This window comes from Oncorhynchus mykiss, chromosome 3 (assembly GCF_057628025.1).
Source record: "Oncorhynchus mykiss isolate SJ-2025 chromosome 3, ASM5762802v1, whole genome shotgun sequence".
Classification (NCBI taxonomy): Eukaryota; Metazoa; Chordata; class Actinopteri; order Salmoniformes; family Salmonidae; genus Oncorhynchus; species Oncorhynchus mykiss.
The window spans coordinates 7,535,405-7,557,787 of record NC_143024.1 but is presented as its reverse complement, the minus strand read 5'-3'; the positions used below and the strand labels follow the sequence as shown (position 1 = coordinate 7,557,787).

The following is a 22,383-nucleotide window of genomic DNA, read 5'->3' as shown; positions in this document are numbered from 1 at the left end:
CACCATGGTGTTCTACACCACCACCACGGTAGCCTACACCACCACCATGGTGTTCTACACCACCACCATGGTAGCCCACAACACCACCATGGTAGCCTACACCACCACCATGGTAGCCTACACCACCACCATGGTAGCCCACAACACCACCACCATGGTGTTCTACACCACCACCATGGTAGCCCACAACACCACCACCATGGTAGCCCACAACACCACCACCATGGTAGCCCACAACACCCCCATGGTAGCCCACACCAGCACCACCACCACGTTAGCCCGATCCATCACCACCATGGTACCCTACAACACCACCAACATGGTAGCCCACACCACCACCACCATTGTGTTCTACACCACCACCATGGTAGCCCACAACACCACCATGGTAGCCTACACCACCACCATGGTGTTCTACACCACCACCATGGTAGCCCACAACACCACCACCATGGTAGCCTACACCACCACCATGGTGTTCTACACCACCACCACGGTAGCCTACACCACCACCATGGTGTTCTACACCACCACTATGGTAGCCCACAACACCACCATGGTAGCCTACACCACCACCATGGTAGCCTACACCACCACCATGGTAGCCCACAACTCCACCACCATGGTGTTCTACACCACCACCATGGTAGCCCACAACACCACCACCATGGTAGCCCACAACACCACCACCATGGTAGCCTACACCACCACCATGGTGTTCTACACCACCACCACGGTAGCCTACACCACCACCATGGTGTTCTACACCACCACCATGGTAGCCCACAACACCACCATGGTAGCCTACACCACCACCATGGTAGCCTACACCACCGCCATGGTAGCCCACAACACCACCACCATGGTGTTCTACACCACCACCATGGTAGCCCACAACACCACCACCATGGTAGCCCACAACACCACCACCATGGTAGCCCACAACACCCCCATGGTAGCCCACACCAGCACCACCACCACGTTAGCCCGATCCATCACCACCATGGTACCCTACAACACCACCAACATGGTAGCCCACACCACCACCACCATTGTGTTCTACACCACCACCATGGTAGCCCACAACACCACCATGGTAGCCTACACCACCACCATGGTGTTCTACACCACCACCATGGTAGCCCACAACACCACCACCATGGTAGCCTACACCACCACCATGGTGTTCTACACCACCACCACGGTAGCCTACACCACCACCATGGTGTTCTACACCACCACCATGGTAGCCCACAACACCACCATGGTAGCCTACACCACCACCATGGTAGCCTACACCACCACCATGGTAGCCCACAACACCACCACCATGGTGTTCTACAACACCACCATGGTAGCCCACAACACCACCACCATGGTAGCCCACAACACCACCACCATGGTAGCCCACAACACCACCATGGTAGCCCACAACACCACCATGGTAGCCCACAACACCACCACCATGGTAGCCCACAACACCACCACCATGGTAGCCCACACCAACACCACCACCACGGTAGCCCACAGCAACACCACCACAACCACCACCACCACCACCATGGTAGCCCACAAACCCATGGTACCCCTCAACACCACCACCATGGTAGCCCACACCAACACCACCACCACGGTAGCCCACAGCAACACCACCACAACCACCACCACCACCACCATGGTAGCCCACAAACCCATGGTACCCCTCAACACCACCCCCACCATGGTAGCCCACACCAACACCACCACAACATGGTTGCCCACACCATAACTACACCATCACCACGGTACCCCACACCACCACCACATAGCTAAACTAAATACAGGCCTTTGCCAACCAACCCAACTAGTTTTTACAATAAATATGCAGCAGTTTATCAGTTATGGAAGTTCCATGTCCAAATAAGATGGAACAGAAACTATACACGGTAAGTCAGTTACCTGACAGTGTCTAAGTCATCATGTGTGATGACCACTGTTTGCATAATACATTCCTCCTCCAGGGCGTTTGCCTGTTAGGTTTTTGTTTTCATGTTGGTAGATGGTTGGCATTGGTAGATTTCATTTTTGGTCATGTCTTAGTTACTAGACAACTGGAGAGGCAAGCGTTTTTATTTCTGACTGTATTATTTTCATAGAGGATTTCAATAAGAGTGATCCCATAAACTAGTCTAGACCTGCTCAGCTCAGTAACCCATTTCTGACTGTATTATTTTCATATAGGATTTCCCATAAACTAGTCTAGACCTGCTCAGCTCAGTAACCCATTTCTGACTGTATTATTTTCATATAGGATTTCCCATAAACTAGTCTAGACCTGCTCAGCAAGTGACCATACAGAGATTAGGGAGATGACGTATTGAAAGGGAAACTTAACTAAAAGGAAACTCATCCATTGTAATGATCCTATAAATAGTCCTGTGACTGAAACTCTTCACTTAGAGAGACATCATATCCTAGAAGAAGCTCATCATGGGTGTCCAGGGTTTAACCAGCTTTATAGAGGATCATGGAGAGATTTTAACAGATGATCAATTCTGTAATAGCAAGCTGGTCATAGATGGTACTAATCTGTACCACTTGCTTTATTTTACCTCAGGTGTGGATCAGCAGCATGGAGGGGATTATGATGTATTTCAGGACCAGGTCTGCAAGTTCTTCAAGGCTCTGAGAGATTGCGGCATTAAACCTTATGTGGTTATATATGGAGGCTCCAACTACACCGACAAAATTTTGAGCAGTCTCAAAAATCGAGTTGAATCAAAGATCGCGAATGCCAAAGCCTTGGCTGAGTCAAGTATTGCGAATGCCGCAGCCTTGGCTGAGAAAAGTGGTGTACTACCAACCCTTGTCAAACAAGTCTTCAAACAGGTCCTCTCCAGCCTGGAGGTGCCATTTGTGCAGTGCATCTTTAAAGCAGAACAAGAAATAGCCTCCTTGGCTCAAAGGTGGAACTGTCCGGTCCTGTCCAATAACAGTGACTTTTATATTTTTGCCATCCAGGCAGGATGTCTGCCTTTCTCCCATTTTCAGTGGCAGAACATGTCTGTGCAACCCGGGAGCTCTCAAAGTTACATTCCCTGCAAGCGGTACACCACAACAAGATTCTGCGAACACTTCAACATCAACAGAGAGCTTCTCCCAGTCTTCGCTGCCATCGCAGGAAACGACTATGTCAACTTGCGTAAGAGGGGCTTTTCCTTCAAGTGGGAAGACAACTTGCCGATGGAATCCAATCAGAATCCAAGTAAGTTTTAATAAATGGTGTGTATACTGAAGTATACATGATTACAACAGACTCATATAATACTGTTTCTGGGGTCTGACACGTAACAACAAATACATTACAGACAAAAGACTTCACAATTTACATATACAAAAATACATGTAGTGTGTCTGTGCATCTATCAGTGACACATACACGTCAGTATGTGAGATGGAAGGGATTTCCATGCACTCATGGCTGTGTGTATTACTGTACGTTTCCTTGAATTTGTTCTGCACCTGGGGACTGAAAAAAAGAGGGATGCTATTTTCACATATGATCATGTTTAGTGTAAGATTCAACATAGTAAAAGTAATTCAGTAAAACATGACATTACTACTACATTACAACATGACTCTAGTTAGTATTTATATCTGAAATGACAAACAGACCACATTCTGTTTATCTGAGACAACTGGTCAAATGCAAGCAGCAGCTCACAACATAGTGGACTTTACCAGATGAAATACCATACAGTTACAGCATCTTTACTTTCATTTTGTAAACAAATACTACAGATACTACAGATACTACAAATACTACAAATACTACAGATACTACAAATACTACAGATACTACAAATACTACAAATACTAGAAATACTACAGATACTACAAATACTACAAATACTACAGATACTACAAATACTACAAATACTACAGATACTACAAATACTACAAATACTACAAATACTACAGATACTACAAATACTACAAATACTACAGATACTACAAATACTACAAATACTACAAATACTACAAGCAAAGAAGCAGAATGAAGCTTCCACCAGATAAGTGCTAATTCAGAGATTAAAATAGTACAATATCCTTATTAATATATTTATACAGGCTTAACACTTCTTATGGCTGCAATCCCGTTAACGGGATCGATATGACAACAGCCAGTGAAAGTGCAGGGCGCCAAATTCAAACAACAGAAATCTAGTAATTAGAATTTCTCAAACATACAAGTATCTTATACCATTTTAAAAGTAGTCTTGTTGTTAATCCCACCACAGTGTCCGATTTCAAAAAGGCTTTACAGCGAAAGCACCACAAACGATTATGTTAGGTCATCGCCAAATCACAGAAAAACACAGCCATTTTTCCAGCCAAAGAGAGGAGTCACAAAAAGCAGAAATAGAGATAAAATGAATCACTAACCTTTAATGATATTCATCAGATGACACTCAAAGGACTTCATGTTACACAATACATGCATGTTTTGTTCGTTAAAGTTCATGTTTATATAAAAAATCTCAGTATACATTGACGCGTTATGTTCAGTAGTTACATAAACATCCTGTGATTTTGCAGAGAGCCACATATTTCCAGAAATACTCACAATAAACGTTGAGCAAAGATACAAGTGTTATACATGGAATTTTAGATCCTCTTCTCCTTAATGCAACCTCTGTGTCAGATTTCCAAAAAGCTTTACGGAAAAAGCAAACCATGCAATAATCTGAGAACGGTGCTCAGAGCCCAAACCAGCCAAAAAGATATCCGCCATATTGTGCAGTCAACAGAAGTCAGAAATAACATGATACATATTCACTTACCTTTGATGATCTTCATCAGAATGCACTCCCAGGAATCCCAGTTCCACAATAAATGTTTGCTTTGTTCGATAATGTCCATCATTTATGTCCAAATAGCTACTTTTGTTTGCACGTTTTGTAAACAAATCCAAAGTCACAAAGCGAGTTCACTAAGATGTATATATATATATACATAAAATCAGAATAGCATGCCTGGTTTCCCAGATTTTTCATAGTGCTCTATTGTTTCCAGTACTTTTCTTATATTATCTCCAATGTATCATCAATGTAAAAAACCTTATTATGATGAATAATATCCGTTTTTAATTCTATGCATTTAGACTTTTTGCATCAAAACACTGAAGTATAGGAGGCCTCCCTTTTTAAAAAATTGACTTATATTTATCACCTGGTTCCTGTCTCAGTAATAGTGAAATCACACCATCTTTCTGAGTATCTGACAGTCTAACATTTTTATAGGAGTGGTTAAAACACGTTAATAACGGACATCTGAGTACATCAAAAAAGGTTTGATATACCTTAACTTGTATGCCATCCCATCTGGATTTTCCCCAGACGTTAAGTCTTTAACTACATCAAGAAGTTCCTCCTCTGAAATTTGGCCTTCACATGAGTCTTTCTGCACAGCTGTTAATGTCACGCCCTGACCCTAGTTATCTTTGTTTTCTTTATTATTTTGGTTAGGTCAGGGTGTGACGAGGGTGTATGTGTGTTTTTGTCTTGTCTCTAGAAAAAGATCCTTACAATTAACTTTGTTTAGTGGAGATGGAGGAGACTGAAATGAAAACATAAAGTATTTTTCTTCCTCTTTCAACATATCATTTGGTGAATCATGAGTGACTCCATTTGTAACAAGTTTCAGTCAATTATTATGTGTGTGTGTGTTTGTGCTTGGGAAGCGTTTGAATTCAGGTTGCTGAAATGGCTGTCCCGTTTCCAGGGACAGCAGGAAGCCTTGGACTCTGTGTCCAGCCTCATCTATGGGAACGACAAAATGGATGTTGCCCTCCAGGACCTCTCTCAGAGCATAGAATGGAACACGATTCCCCTCGGTTGCCTGGAGAAGTTCTTCAATGATGGCGATGCGCCTGATCCCGCTCTTCTCCCAGACCATCTGAGTGTCCTTCAAGACTGGACTCTGCTGCCGTTGACGAAGGGGACACTTCCCCCCTACATGATATACATTCTGCAGCGTAGGCCAGTGATACAGGGTATCCAAGTGGAAGATCACAGCTTACCCAGTGGGAACAACACCTCTCGGCCCATACGGCAGGTATTCTACGGGCTGCTGCTGGGTGAGGGGAGGGAAGTGGAGGAGTATGACAGGGAAGAAACAAACCTGACCAGCAGCAAGGTTAATGCCATCCTGCCCAGTGCTGCACAACAGCTGCAGCTGGACACACTGGATCAGGTATGTCGACATGTGATATAGTATACAGTATATCAGGTATGTATACATGTGATGTAGTATGCAGTATATCAGGTATGTATACATGTGATATAGTATACAGTATATCAGGTATGTATACATGTGATGTAGTATACAGTATATCAGGTATGTAGACATGGGATATAGTATACAGTATATCAGGTATGTATACATGTGATGTAGTATGCAGTATATCAGGTATGTATACATGTGATATAGTATACAGTATATCAGGTATGTATACATGTGATGTAGTATACAGTATATCAGGTATGTAGACATGATGTAGTATACAGTATAATATAAACATGCTGCTGTTGATTCTGAAATTAATTCTCATTCTCTTGTTCTGTCTCTTAGGCTCCACATTCAGTGCGGCTTGAGGTGTTTTTGGAGACCGTTGGTGTGTCCCAGTCCACTTTGAAGGGTCTCCCACCTCACCTGGGATTTGCTGTGGCTGTTACCCACTACTGGCTGAGGCACGCCCGTCCCCGTCCATTAACCGACAAATACCTCACCCTCCTGAAGGCGCTGCTACTAGGACTGGTGTACGGAGAGTTCCGCAGGAGGAGCCAGGGAGGTATGGCCCAGAGCATGAACCAAAACACACAAACAGACTCACACAATGTAGAATTCATAAATATTGAATTGTGTGAAGTGCAGCCAATGACTCCTCCCCTTCTTGTGTATCAGGGTTTACAGCAGAGGGACCAGTGTTGACGAAGCTGAGCGTTCTGATTCAGAATCCTGATTTAGGAGTTGATTTAGACCTGGGTGTGGCCCACGCCTATAGCCAATGGCAGTGCTGCATGAGGAATGTCCTTGACCTGAACCAACTGTTGTGCTTCCCTCTACCTGAGCCTCAGTGTGCCTGGTAAGGTGTCACTTCCTAAAACAACCCCAACCTCTAACCTCTAGAGTAGACCAGTGGTATTCCTTTACATTGTATTCTATCCCAGCAGCAACACAGCTAATTCAACCCTCTGTTGTTTCCCTGTTGGAGTCTAGGCTGTACAAGGGCACTCTGCTGCACCAGCTTGTGGGCCAACTGAGAGGGGGGGTGACCCCGGATTCTCTCCTGATGGAAGACCCTTCATCTGGGCAGCTGTACAAAGCCATGCTGGATAACCTGAAGGATTGTTATGAAGGTACTGGAGGAAGGGAGGAGGCCGATGAATAGGGTTGGACGCTAGTAGGGAACCGCAAGAGGAAGTTGAGGTAGGGGTGGGAATAGGCACCACTACGTACATTACCAGTCAAATGTTTGGACACACCTACTCATCGAAGGGTTTTTCTTTATTTGTACTATTTTCTACATTTTCTACATAATAGTGAAGAGATCAAAACAATGAAATAACATATGTAATCATGTAGTAACCCATTTTTTTTTAAACAAATCAAAATATATTTTATTTTTGCGATTCTTCAAAGTACCCACTCTTTGCCCACTAACAAAATGTCCAGAGTTTTTTTTTTTACTGTTCTGTTGTGTGGACTTCTGGTTCCCATAAGTATAGTTAACACGTTCACGCAGACACACCGACACACCGACACACCGACATGCACCAGACACACAGTGCAAAAGAAGAGTCAGCCAGCATCTGCTCTCATCGCTGCATGATGAAAGTGGCCCAAGCCTCTGAGAAGTCTGCTAATGATAACGATGTGGAGGCTCTCTGAGTAGATGAGCATTACAGGAACAAAAGACAGACATCCAATTAAAAGAGACAAAACACTCTGGGGGAGGAGTCAGCCACTGAGCCGCAATCCAATTTTCAACTAGACCCTTGCTCACTCACTCACTCACTCACTCACTCACTCACTCACTCCAGTCCCAGCTCAGGTATGTCCCAGTCCCCTAGGCTCTCAGTCCCAGCTCAGGTATATCCCAATCCCCCAGTCCCAGCTCAGGTATATCCTAGACCCCGAGTCCCAGCTCAGGTATATCCCAGCCCTCCCGGCACTTTCTCAATAGCAAGGCTATGCTCACTGAGTCTGTACATAGTCAAAAGTGTTCCTTAAGTTTGGGTCAGTCACAGTGGTCAGGTATTCTGCCACTGTGTATTCTCTGTTTAGGGCCAAATAGCATTCTAGTTTGCTCTGTTTTTTTGTGAATTCTTTCCAATGTGTCAAGTAATTATCTTTTAGTTTTTGTATGATTTGGTTGGGTCTAATTGTATTGCTGTCCTTGGGCTTTGTGGGGTCTGTTTGTGTTTGTTAATAAACAAATTAGGCACATTTGGGCAGTCCTGATACAATTATTTACAGACATGCAATAGTTCATTGGATCAGTCTAAAGCTTTGCACATACACTAATGCCATCTAGTGGCCAAAATCTAAATTGCAACTGGAATAAGATATGGCCTTTCTCTTGCATTTCAAAGGTGATGGTACAAAAGAAATACAAAAATAACATGTTTTGTTCTTTGTATTATCTTTAGTGTTATATTCTACATTCCTTTCACATTTCCACAAACTAAAAATGGTACCAAGAATATGCATATCCTTACTTCAGGGCATGAGCTATAGGCAGTTAGATTTGGGTATGTTAATATAGGCAAAAAAAGGGGTGGATCCTTAAGTGGCTAATGAGAGAGAGAGAGAGAGAGAGAGAGAAAAAAGACAGACACAGAGAGAGAGGGAGAGACAGACAGAGTGAGCAAGAGAGAGACTAGAAAAGTCTGCAGCACCCGGCCTCACCCTACTAGGATCTCAAGTCAAATGTCTACTGTTTGCTGATGATCTGGTGCTTCTGTCACCATTCAAGGAGGGCCTACAGCAACACCTAGATATTCTGCCAGACCTGGGCCCTGACAGTAATTCTCAGTAAGACCAAAATAATGGTGTTCCAAAAAAAGGTCCAGTCGCCAGGACCACAAATACAAATTCCATCTAGACACCGTTGCCCTAGAGCACACAAAAAACTATACAAACCTCAGCCTATCAGCGCCACAGATAACTTCCACAAAGCTGTGAACGATCTGAGAGACAAGGCAAGTGAATGATCTGAACATAAAATATGACATACCAATTAGGATCTGGCTAAAAATACTTGAATCAGTTATAGAACCCATTGCCCTTTATGGTTGTGGGGTCTGGGGTCTGTTCACCAACCAAGACTTCACAAAATGGGACAAACACCAAATTGAGACTCTGCACGCAGAATTCTGCAAAAATATCCCCCGTGTACAACGTAGAACACCAAATAATGCATGCAGAGCAGAATTAGGCCGATACCCACTAATTATCAAAATCCAGAAAAGAGATGTTAAATTCCACAACCATCTAAAAAGAAGAGATTCTCAAACCTTCCATAACAAATCTACCACCTACTGAGAGATGAACCTGGAGAAGAGTCCCCTAAGCAAGCTGGTCCTGGGGATCTGACCACATATTCACTTTGCCTCAAGTATTTTTAACAAACAGTAGACATTTGACTTCAGATTCTAGCAGGGTGAGGCCGGGTGTTGCAGACTGTTCAAGTGCCCTGCCAATTCGTTGATATATGTTGAAGAGGGTGGGGCTTAAGCTGTATCCCTGTCTCACCCCACAGCCCTGTGGAAAGAAATGTGTGTTTTTGTAAAAAGCCAATTTGACATTTGCTCAGTACATTGTTTTCATTGAGGAAATGTACGAGTCTGCTGTTAATGACAATTCAGAGGATTTTCCCAAGGTTACTGTTGACGCATATCCCACGGTAGTTATTGGGGTCAAATTTGTCTCCACTTTTGTGGATTGGGGTGATCAGTCCTTGTTTTCAAATATTGTGGAAGATGCCATAGCTAAGGATATTGTTAAAAAGTTTAAGTATAGCCAATTGGAATTTGTTGCAAATTTTATTTAGTTGTCTGTATATTTGATCATTTCATTGAGGATACCATCAACACCACAGGCCTTTTTTGTAGTTTTTATTTTATCCTGTAGTTCATTCAAGGTAATTGGAGAATCCAGTGGGTTCTGGAATCCAGTGGGTTCTGGAATCCAGTGGGTTCTGGTAGTCTTTAATAGTTGATTCTAAGATTTATATTTGATCATGTATATATTTTTACTGTAAGTTTTGTTATAGAGACAAAAAGATTGGAGAAGGGGTTTACCCATACATCTCCATTTTTTCCCCAGAAGTGGTTAGAGTCTATGGAATCTTCAATTACATTAAGCTGATTTCTGATGTGCTGCTCCTTCTTTTTCCGTAGTGTATTTCTGTATTGTTTTAGTGATTCACCATAGTGAAGGCGTAGACTCAGGTTTTCTGGGTCTCTGTTTGTTTGGACAGGTTTCTCATTTTCTTTCTTAGGTATTTGCATTCTTCATCAAACCATTTGTAATTGCTGTTAATTTTACTTGGTTTTCTGTTTGAAATGTTTTGATATGATAGGGACGCTGAGAGGTCAAGAATACTGTTCAGATTTTCCACTGCGGAGTTTACACCTTCACTATTACAGTGGAACGTTTTGTCCATTAAGTTGTCTAGAAGGGATTGAATTTGTTGTTGCCTAATTGTTTTTGGTAGGTTTCCACACTAAATTCTTTCCATCTATAGCATTTATAAATATTACTCAGTTCCTTTGGCTTTGATGACTTATGATTGAGTATTGCTCTGTTCAGGTAGACTGTGATTTTGCTGTGATCTGATAGGGGTGTCAGTGGGCTGACTGTGAACACTCTGAGAGACTCTGGGTTGATGTCAGTGATAAAGTAGTTGTAGTGTTTTTGGCTATGCCGGATTAAGTGATATGACCTGCTATTCTATAAAATCCTTTCTCTGTAATTAATATTACCTGATTGAGCTAATCATGTAAATGTAATTAACTAGAGAGTCGGGCACCACAAAATAATATTTATAGAGCTGTTATCTTCCGAATAAACTCTTAAAGACCTAGTAATATTTTACATCAATAGCAGTCAATATTAATCGTCACCTTATTTCAGTCTCATCTGAAAGTTGTAAATTCTTGGTTATCTTCACGAACCCTGGCTAACAAGTTGAATCAGCAATGCAAAATTGGGTTTAATTGTTTATTTACTAAATATCTAACTAATCACACAGAATTACCAATACACATAATTAATCATACCTTGATTACAAATGATGTCATAAAGGAAAACGTCCCTAGCAGACGGAACAGATATGACAGCTGGTTACACAAAGAAAAGGGAGGGGTTGGGTTTGAGTGAAAGAGCGGGAAGACTGAAGAACAAAGGGAGAACCGATGTCTCTATCGTAAATACAAGATCTTATGAATTTTAAATTACCGCCCCTTTGGAAAAGGAAAATGCAATAAATATTTACTCTGAGCTGCACTTCGGTAGGTTGGTAGTAAATGCTGGTCGTCTTTCCCAACAGAGATCTTCCTGTCCTCGAAAGAATGTATCTGGTGGTAAATTGGATACGTTGTAGTAACGTCGTTGTGTGGTAGACGGGATACTCTGTCTGTTCTTTCCTAGCCCACGTTTGCAGCTGCTGTTGCTAACTCAATGGCTGGGTTGTCTCACTTATTTAGTGAGTAAGAGTTCAGAGTTTATACCATTCACGCAGAGGTTGGCTTAGTTCTGTAGTTGACATGTTAGTCCTTTTCAACGTATGGACCGTCGTCCTCACGTCCTCGGAACAGGAGGTTACATTTTCGTCAAGGGCTTATAGGGTGGAGGGAGAAGGGTGTGTTTTCATAGTTTTATAACCCATGTCTCTTCACAGGGGCGGGCCACTGATTGAGCAGAGCCTTAACCTTATGAAACCCAAATCTCTCATTTGGAAGCTAAAATTACATTTAACCTCGTCACCAATAATTTAATATTCAAACAGTTTAATTGCACAATAATTCCATGTGAATCTGATAACTATAATGTGTAGACTTTCCATTGTACCGTTTGTCATCCTATCATTGATGAGAATATCTCAGATGACAACCGAACTGACATCATATTCATTAAGTACCACCACACATGTCCGACTGGTTGGATTACCATAATATGGTTCATTTCCCCCCCAACTTCTGATGTTCCCAGAATCTCTGTTAACCAAGGGATTTTCAATAGTCACATCAGCAGGGTAGAGAGAGGAAAAAAGGGGGGGGGGAGGAGGTATGTATGTATGACTGTCATAAACCTACCCCCCAGGACAGCGTCATGACAGGCCCCACATGTTGGATTCAATCTTGCGATTAACCTGTCTGGTGTGGTCGACCCAGGTAGGGTGTCTGCAAATTAAAAAGTCCACCCCAAGGCTGGGCAGCAGATGTCCGGATTGGGATCTGTTCCGGTTTTCTTCTGGTGAAAGAGAGGAGGACCAAAATGCAGCGTGGTTATATTTATACATCTTTAATGAAAGATGAACAATATACAAAACAAGAATCGTGAAAAAACCGAAACAGCCCTATCTGGTGCAACAAACACAAAGACAGGAAACAATCACCCACGAAATACTCAAAGAATATGGCTGCCTAAATATGGTTCCCAATCAGAGACAACGATAAACACCTGCTTCTGATTGAGAACCACTCTAGGCAACCATAGACTTTCCTAGACTACTTAACTAAACACAATCCCATAAACTACAAAACCCCTAGACAAAACAAACCACATAAATCACCTATGTCACACCCTGGCCTAACCAAAATAATAAAGAAAACACAAAATACTAAGGCCAGGGCGTGACAGGATCGCCGTTCCGGACCCGTCGTCTGGTCGTCCAGACTGGAAGATCTGGGCAGTAACTTAGGCAGATGTTAACGTACACACACTCATGAAATATATCATTACATTTCCTCCCAAATGAGTGGCACTAACTGATGGTTGTATGGGGAAGTTGTTTATGGCTCTGTCACTTTCTACGTGCCGAAGAAAATGAAACAAAATGATTATGCCCCCCCTTAATCATCTAACTGGACTGTATTCTATCTACGTCCATGGTCTTGGCAAAATTACCCTATCATGGGAGTAACCGATCCATCAAGTCTGCTCCAAGTAGCAGAGGTACAGTTTCGAGGCTGGTAACATACACAGGGTGGACGAGCGACACGTCCTGGAAGTGTAGTTTCAGCATGACTCTCAATGTGAGAGGCGAGGTAGTCTGAGTAACCCCTCGAAGTGTAGTGTCGCATCGTTCCACTTTTAAACAACATTTAGTTGGCTTCAAAGCTCTTTTGAGATCATTGAACAATGTTTGAGAGATGAGTGATAATGTCGCACCCGAATCAATTAGCGCATGACAAGTTAAGCAGTCCTCCAGGACTGTTTCCAGGTATGGTCGTTTAGATTTGAGTTTAGTGGACATATTGTTGTGTTTAGTTCGCAACGACGTGATGTGTAATTTCTGTTCAAGGTGGAGGCAGATTGACTTTTCAGATTTTGAGTGGGCTTGGCTTTAAGAGGCGTTTGACCTTTTTCTTCGCAACCTTTGTGTCAGAGTCTATAGACAAAGCGCGTGGGCTTGTTTCTTGATCAAGCGGGCCCTGGATAGGGTCTCGAGTGAGAGCGGGAGAAATTTGAACTTTAACGTCCTTGCTATGGGTGTTAATTCCTGCGGACCTGGTGTCCGGTAATTCCCCATCTAGTCCTTGCTATGGGTTTTAATTCCTGCGGACCTGGTGTCCGGTAATTCCCCGTCTAGTCCTTGCTATGGGTGTTAATTCCTGCGGACCTGGTGTCCGGTAATTCCCAGTCTAGTCCTTGCTATGGGTGTTAATTCCTGCGGACCTGGTGTCCGGTAATTCCCCGTCTAGTCCTTGCTAGGGGTGTTAATTCCTGCGGACCTGGTGTCCGGTAATTCCCTGTCTAGTCCTTGCTATGGGTGTTAATTCCTGCGGACCTGGTGTCCGGTAATTCCCCGTCTAGTCCTTGCTATGGATGTTAATTCCTGTGGACATGGTGTTTGGTAATTCCCCGTCTAGTCCTTGCTATGGGTGTTAATTCCTGTGGACCTGGTGTCCGGTATTTCCCTGTCTAGTCCTTGCTATGGGTGTTAATTCCTGTGGACCTGGTCTCCGGTAATTCCCCGTCTAGTCCTTGCTATGGGTGTTAATTCCTGCGGACCTGGTGTCCGGTAATTCCCCATCTAGTCCTTGCTATGGGTGTTAATTCCTGCGAACCTGGTGTCCGGTAATTCCCAGTCTAGTCCTTGCTATGGGTGTTAATTCCTGCGGACCTGGTGTCCGGTAATTCCCTGTCTAGTCCTTGCTATGGGTGTTAATTCCTGCGGACCTGGTGTCCGGTAATTCCCTGTCTAGTCCTTGCTATGGGTGTTAATTCCTGCGGACCTGGTGTCCGGTAATTCCCCGTCTAGTCCTTGCTATGGATGTTAATTCCTGTGGACCTGGTGTTTGGTAATTCCCCGTCTAGTCCTTGCTATGGGTGTTAATTCCTGTGGACCTGGTGTCCGGTAATTCCTGTCTAGTCCTTGCTATGGGTGTTAATTCCTGTGGACCTGGTCTCCGGTAATTCCCCGTCTAGTCCTTGCTATGCGTGTTAATTCCTGCGGACCTGGTGTTTGGTAATTCCCCGTCTAGTCCTTGCTATGGGTGTTAATTCCTGTGGACCTGGTGTCCGGTAGTTCCCTGTCTAGTCCTTGCTATGGGTGTTAATTCCTGTGGACCTGGTGTCCGGTAATTCCCTGTCTAGTCCTTGCTATGGGTGTTAATTCCTGTGGACCTGGTCTCCGGTAATTCCCCGTCTAGTCCTTGCTATGGGTGTTAATTCCTGTGGACCTGGTGTTTGGTAATTCCCCGTCTAGTCCTTGTGACTTATCTTTTACTCTTTTCTCAAATGTTTCTCGCTTTAGTTCTTCACATAGTGGAACTTCTGGAGAACATTGGTCTACGGTTTCATCATCCTTCAACCCTTTTTTACCCTTGTGCTCTGACACTTTGTGTGGGTTTGGTGCAGGAACATAGTGAACAGGTCAATTGTAGTGGTAGTCGTTTTGATGGCGATGTACTTTACAGTTATGTTGACCGCGGTGGTTATTGGATTTGTGGTTTCGTGGTAGAAACTGTTGTTGTGGGTCCTCTCTCAACGCTCCAATACCTGACAATGCACCCTCTGACTGGAGTGAGTGCTCCTGGTCAAACTTCAACACCGAGTGGTCAGGGCTCTTAGCGTTGCGAGCTTTTGATTCCTCGAAAGCTGTGCTTGCAAGCTCTCTGAGTTGTAAGATAGGCAAGCCAACGTGTGCTGCAGGGCCCAAGTAGGTAATGAAGGTGGGATACATGTTCGACAGAAACATTTGTTTAAATGGTAACAGGTCTTCAATGCCTGTTTCAGTGAGTAGGCCAAAGTAACCTGAACGAAGCCTATGATAGTACGCTTGTAGGTGTTCGTTCCGAGCTTGTTTGACCGTGTTAGCCAGTGAGCTATCGTGTTTGCGAGTTGCAGAACCACTGAATTCTAATTTCAAAGCTGTGGCAAGTTTAACATAGTCATTTAGCACGTGTTGCTATTGAGGCGAAGGAACCTTGTCACGTGTCTATACGACGTTTGCTTCAACAGGTAAACCCTGTCAGAACCCGTACCATTCGGGTAGCTATCCAACACGTCCTCTATGTCAGCTAGGAACGTCTCAGTATCGTTTGGCTGACCTGGAACAGGGTCAAAGATGCGGAAATTCTTGATGAGTTTGTCAAGGTATTCCGCGTCAAGCGGGTTGGCTTCAACCTGTGGGGAAAATGGGGCTGAAAGGCCAAGAGGAGAAGCCAATCTTTGGCTTTGTTGGCCAAGAGGCGCCATATTACTCAGTGCCGAATGGCCAAGAGGAGAAGACTGAAGGACACATGATGGAGGCAATGTCTGAAACCTATCATCTTCACTCCTTTGAGTGCAGGGCTCCGGTTGCTTGGATGGATAGTCATGCTGTAGAGCGTGACCATTCTGGACTTCCTCCAGATGGTACCTAAGGGTGGTATTCTGCTGCATTGCAGAGTCCACTTGAGCACATAGAGTACCGATTTTGAACATGTGAGTGTCACATTTGCTCCTTTCGGTCTCAAATGTATCTGTCATGGTTTGCAGATGGAGGTATTAAGTAAGGAGCGAGAGATTCAGTGATGAGATTTCCTCCACTTGCTTAGAAATCAATATCTCCATCTTCATCACCTGAGTCTCATCATCACCTCATCATCACCTCAATCTCATCATTCATTTGGTCAGCGACTTCAATGAGTTCTGCTGACCTGTCATCCAACTTAGTCATTGTGTTCATTAACTGATCGTCTTTGGTCTGCAGCGTTTTGAGTAGAACCGTGTTACTTTGAGTAACGTTCAACAAAACATCTTATCAACTTGCGCGCTCCTGTTTGTAGATAACGTGACAAATTTATCTAGTTTGGACTGGACTACACGGTAGGAGTTGTTCCTGGAGACAACGATTTTGTCGAAGAGTTTGTGCTCATTCATTGTCATAGGTATTTGCAATTACTTTTAATTGTTCAGATTTCAAACGCAGTTCCTCGACTAGCAGAATGTTTTCATTTCCTGCTTTTGTCAATAGTTGCTCAGTTCTCTCCACCTGTCCCCTCATGTTAGCCATGTCTGGCACGTGCTTCAGCTGTGCACTGTGGTATTGGACCGATGCCAACCTTTGATACATCAGTGCTAAAGTGGAGAGAACCGTCACAAAGCCTGTGTTTGATGGTTGATTTTGGAGAGCGTTTGCAATTTCGACTGTTTTTTCACTAATGTCATAGTTAGGGTTGGTATCGCTGCTAAGGTCAGAGATCCTTTTATGGGTGGAGGTTCACTAATTAGCGGAGGAGTAGTGACCTCCTTTGATAGCTTGCACATTATTAAAAAAATTGAGTGGAAACATTTTCCACATTTTTTTTTTTCAAAGTTTGGGTTTGGAATTCATTGGAAGCTGCAAAGACAAGTTTAATCTATTTATGGATGTTGACAAACCATCAGTACCGTACCAGTAATGTGGAAGTTGGGCGTGAATGAATTTGCAAAGCAAATTTAATTAATTAATCAATGCCAATGATTATCATACCTGGGTAGGCTATCTGGGTATCAAACTTTAAGTAACCTAAGAGGTTGCTTCATCCAGGTTAATATGAGAAGTTTAAAAGTGTCTCATTTGATTGGAAGAACATTAAGGTATGTTCAACTATTTAACTTATTAAATTGAATGAGATGACAATCCATGCAATCTCCATTGATTGGATATCATAAGTGTAAACAGTAGATCAAATGTTGGGAACATTCACTACTATGGTACACTTCTCCGAAGCCACTTGGGCAGAAGCCACATGAGATTCCCGCTGGGGCGGGGCTTCTGTCTACTGGATTACTGAATGGGTTTTTGCAAAAAACAAATTTACTTATTGATCAATTTAATGATAAATCAGACCTGTATAGGCTATTTGGGAATTAAACTTTAATTAACCTGAGAAGTTGCTTCATCTAGTTTAGTTTGGAAAAAATGTGCAATGTCTTATTTAGAAAACTCATCAATTTGGAAAAAAAAGATCAAAAATAAAAATAAATTGCCAGATTTACACTTAGACTTAACTCACACTTAATTAGTTCAATTGGGTAAGACATTGATATCCGTCTGGATATCATAAGTAATGATTTAAGTGTGACCTGAATAATTATTCATGAAAGAATATACTAGTATCCACTGAAATCAAACGGAAGTACAAAAGGGCGGGACTTCCGTTCCGCGAGGCGGAAGAATTTCAATGTGGCACAAGAAACAAAATGGCGATTTTCCCCCTTGTTAGCTTTAGCATCTGTTGCAAGCTAACCCTACTTTGTGCCTGAAAAATGCAACACAGGATTCCCTTGGCAAAGGAAAGGTTTTACTTATAACGTATTATGTTCAAAACCTTTTTGGCATTTCTTTTGACGATGTTTTAACCGGAACTCGCGGCAAACAATGAAAAGCATTTTTTGACGATGTTTTAACCGGAACTCGCGGCAAACAATGAAAAGCACCGTGGTCTCCTCGCTTCACACGTCGGTGCTAACTGAAGGTGTACCTGTTCTGTCCTAGCAAGCTTGGTAGCCTTAGCATTCAGTCCTTATAAAGTAAAATATATCATTGTAATTGTGTTTTTCTTCTTGGCTTTTGAAAGTAACAAAAATAGCTTCAAACTCAGCATTACTCATTCAGTTCCAGGTTGGGTGGTGTTTTCAGGTTTCTGCTTGTTTTTCAGAGTATTTGCTGTATAGTCTGGGAATAATAAATATTGGGTGTAGGAAGCATTGCAGGTAATTCCAGGTAATTCTGTCCAAAATCAGGTTGTAGGTTTGGAGTTTTAATTTGGAGTGAAGGTTATGTTGTGGAGGGTAACATCCTGTATATGTCCCTGCCAAAAAAATCCAAGTTTATCTAACTCAAAAACTATATTTTTTTGTAAAAACATGCTGAAAAACGCTGGAGCAAATCTGCTCGTCCTCTCTCTCTAGTGGTCTCTCGCTCTCTAGTGGTCTCTCGCTCTCTAGTGGTCTCTCTCACTCTCTCTCTCTCTAGTGGTCTCTGTGTCTCTCTCTCTCTAGTGGTCTCGCTCTCTCTCTCTCTCTCAATTCAATTCAAGGGCTTTATTGGCATCGGTCTCTCTATCTCTCCCCCACTCTCTCTCTAGTGGTCTCTCTCTCTCTCAAGACTCTTGTTCTCATTCTGCCCCCCCCCCCCCCCCCTCTCTCTGTAAATTCAATTCATTTTAAAGGGCTTTATTGGCATGGGAAACATATGTTTACATTGCCAAAGCAAATGGAAACATTAGTAAATGTTGCATTCACTAAATATTTAAAAGAATATAGACATTTTAAATGTTATATTATTGCCTCTGTACAGTGTTGTAACAATGTGCAACAAGTTGAAGTATGAAAAGAATATAGACATTTTAAATGTTATATTATTGCCTCTGTACAGTGTTGTAACAATGTGCAACAAGTTGAAGTATGAAAGGGAATATGAATAAACAGATGATTATGGGATGTATTTACAAGGCTGTTTGTGTTCCACTGGATAACCCGTTCTCATGGCAACGGGCCACAAATCGTGCTGCTGTGATGTCACAACAGATATGGGAGTTTATCAGTGTTTGATTTAGTTTTAAATTATTTGTGGGTCAGAGTGTAATCTGTGGGAAATATGTTTCTCTAATCTGAGCAGACATTTGGCAGGAGGTTAGGAAGTGCAGCTCAGTTTCCACCTCATTTTGTGGGCAGCGAGCACATAGCCTGTCTTCTCTTGAGAGCCATGCCTGCCTACGGCGGCCTTTCTCAATAGCAAGGCTATAATCACTGAGTCTGTACATAGTCAAGGATTTCCTTAATTTATGGTCACAGTGGTAAAATATTCTGCCACTATGTTCTCTCTGTTTATCTCTGGTTGATTCTTTCCAGTGTGTCAAATACAAACATATAAACGCAACATGCAACAATTTTTAAAGATTTTTACTGAGTTACAGTTCATAAAAGGAAATAAGTCAATTGAAATAAATTAGTTTAATTTAAATTAGTCTAATCTATGGATTTCACATGACTGGGCAGGGGTGCAGCCATGGGTGGGCCTGGGAGTGCATGGGCCCACCCACTTGGGAGCCAGGCCCAGCCAATCAGAATGAGCTATTCCCCACTAAAGGGCTTTATTACTGACAGAAATACTCCTCAGCACCCCCACACACCTCACCCACCCATCACCCCCCCATCTCTATTCCACAGTACCACATAGAGCCATGACTACATGGAACTCTATTCCACAGTACCACATAGAGCCATGACTACAAGGAACTCTATTCCACAGTACTACATAGAGCCATGACTACATGGAACTCTATTCCACAGTACCACATAGAGCCATGACTACAAGGAACTCTATTCCACAGTACTACATAGAGCCATGATTACATGGAACTCTATTCCACAGTACTACATAGAGCCATGACTACATGGAACTCTATTCCACAGTACTACATAGAGCCATGACTACATGGAACTCTATTCCACAGTACTACATAGAGCCATGACTACATGGAACTCTATTCCACAGTACCACATAGAGCCGCCATGACTACATGGAACTCTATTCCACAGTACTACATAGAGACATGACTACATGGAACTCTATTCCACAGTACCACATAGAGCCATGACTACATGGAACTCTATTCCACAGTACCACATAGAGCCATGACTACATGGAACTCTATTCCACAGTACCACATAGAGCCATGACTACATGGAACTCTATTCCACAGTACTACATAGAGCCATGACTACATGGAACTCTATTCCACAGTACCACATAGAGCCATGACTACATGGAACTCTATTCCACATCAGGTAACTGATTCAGCAGTAAAATCAGATTTAGAAAACAGATAAAAATACACCTTATGGAACAGCGGGAGACTGTGAAGAGACACACACACAGACACAGAAACACACATACACATGATAAGACACACACTCTACACACACATACACATGATAAGACACACACTCTACACACACATACACATGATAAGACACACACTCTACACACACATACACATGATAAGACACACACTCTACACACACATACACATGATAAGACACACACTCTACACACACATACACATGATAAGACACACACTCTTCACACACATACACATGATAAGACACACACTCTACACACACATACACATGATAAGACACACACTCTACACACACATACACATGATAAGACACACACTCTTCACACACATACACATGATAAGACACACACTCTACACACACATAGATGTTGCATTGTAAATACGTGATAGTGGAGTAGTGGCCTGAGGGAACACACTACATGTATTGGGTAAAGTATTATGTAATGTAATGTCATGTAATATTTTAAACTGTATTTAACTGCTTTAATGTTGCTGGACTCCAGGAAGAGTCATTTCTGGCAGGAACTAACTGGGATCCTTTTTAAATGGAAATACAAATGGTAGACAAATGAACATTGAATACTCTGGCTACAGCTCTGGTGGACTTTCCTGCAGTCGTCATGACAATTACACGCTCTGTGGCATAGTGTTGTGAGACACAACTGCACATTTTTAGAGTGTCCTTTTATTGCCCCCCCCCCCCCCCCAGCACAAGGTGCACCTGTGTAATGATCAGGCAAAGGAGAAATGCTCACTAACAGGGTTGTAAACAAATTTGTGCACAAAATTTGAGATAAATAAATGTTGTGTGCGTATGGAACATTTCTGGGATCTTCTTTTGTCCTGCTCTTGAAACATGGGACCAACACTTCACATGTTGGGTTTATATTTTTTGTTCAATGTAGTTATCTTTTCAATTTTCTCATGATTTGGTTGTGTCTAAATGTGTTGTTGTCCTGGAGCTCTGTGGGGAGTGTTTGTGTTTGTGAACAGAGTCCCAGGACCAGCTTGCTTAGGGGACTCTTCTCCAGGTTCATCTCTCTGTAGGTGATGGCTTTGTGGTGGAATGTGTGGGCTTTGCTTCTTTTTAGGTGGTTGTAGAATTCAACAGCTCTTTTCTGGATTTTGATAACTAGTGGCTCTAGTTCCAATTCTTCTCTGCATGCATTGCTTGGTGTTTTGCATTTCAATTGGGTGTTCGTCCCATTTTGTGAATCGGGGGTGGTAGTAGGTTTGATAACTGATTGAAGTAATTTTTAGCCAGATCCTAATTGGGATGTTGAGTTTTATGTTCCTTCTGATGGCGTAGAAGGCCCTTCTTGCCTTGTCTCTCAGCTCGTTCACAACATTGTGGAATTTACCTGTGGTGTTGATGTTTAGACCGAGTGTCTACATAGAATTTACAGTGCCTTGCGAAAGTATTCGGCCCCCTTGAACTTTGCGACCTTTTGCCACATTTCAGGCTTCAAACATAAAGATATAAAACTGTATTTTTTTGTGACGAATCAACAACAAGTGGGACACAATCATGAAGTGGAACGACATTTATTGGATATTTCAAACTTTTTTAACAAATCAAAAACTTAAAAATTGGGCGTGCAAAATTATTCAGCCCCCTTAAGTTAATACTTTGTAGCGCCACCTTTTGCTGCGATTACAGCTGTAAGTCGCTTGGGGTATGTCTCTATCAGTTTTGCACATCGAGAGACTGACATTTTTTCCCATTCCTCCTTGCAAAACAGCTCGAGCTCAGTGAGGTTGGATGGAGAGCATT

General features: G+C 42.7%; 1 protein-coding gene across 2 annotated transcripts; it reads left to right on the top strand.

Annotated features, from left to right (window-relative positions):
* The first annotated feature begins 2,376 nt into the window (after positions 1-2,376).
* On the top strand, positions 2,377-8,490 carry LOC149984294 (single-strand DNA endonuclease ASTE1-like). 2 transcript variants are annotated; one of them, XM_090219878.1, is made up of 5 exons: positions 2,377-3,244; positions 5,723-6,234; positions 6,613-6,832; positions 6,946-7,126; positions 7,261-8,490. In XM_090219878.1, the coding sequence occupies exons 1-5, from the start codon at positions 2,470-2,472 to the stop codon at positions 7,430-7,432; spliced, it is 1,860 nt and encodes a 619-aa protein (XP_090076004.1). In that variant the 5' UTR covers positions 2,377-2,469; the 3' UTR covers positions 7,433-8,490. The 2 variants fall into 2 exon arrangements, with proteins under 2 accessions (XP_090076004.1, XP_090076015.1); XM_090219889.1 differs by having other exon boundaries at positions 2,406-3,244; positions 6,955-7,126.
* The last annotated feature ends 13,893 nt before the right edge of the window (positions 8,491-22,383 follow it).

What these genes read in the sequence shown, in the direction of transcription:
- LOC149984294 (XM_090219878.1), top strand. Translation starts at nt 2,470, where the DNA reads ATGGGTGTCCAGGGTTTAACCAGCTTTATAGAGGATCATGGAGAGATT. An exon ending in CCGCAGGAGGAGCCAGGGAG is followed by an intron (nt 6,833 to 6,945) that starts GTATGGCCCAGA and finishes CTTGTGTATCAG; the next exon opens with GGTTTACAGCAGAGGGACCA. An exon ending in CCTGAGCCTCAGTGTGCCTG is followed by an intron (nt 7,127 to 7,260) that starts GTAAGGTGTCAC and finishes GTTGGAGTCTAG; the next exon opens with GCTGTACAAGGGCACTCTGC.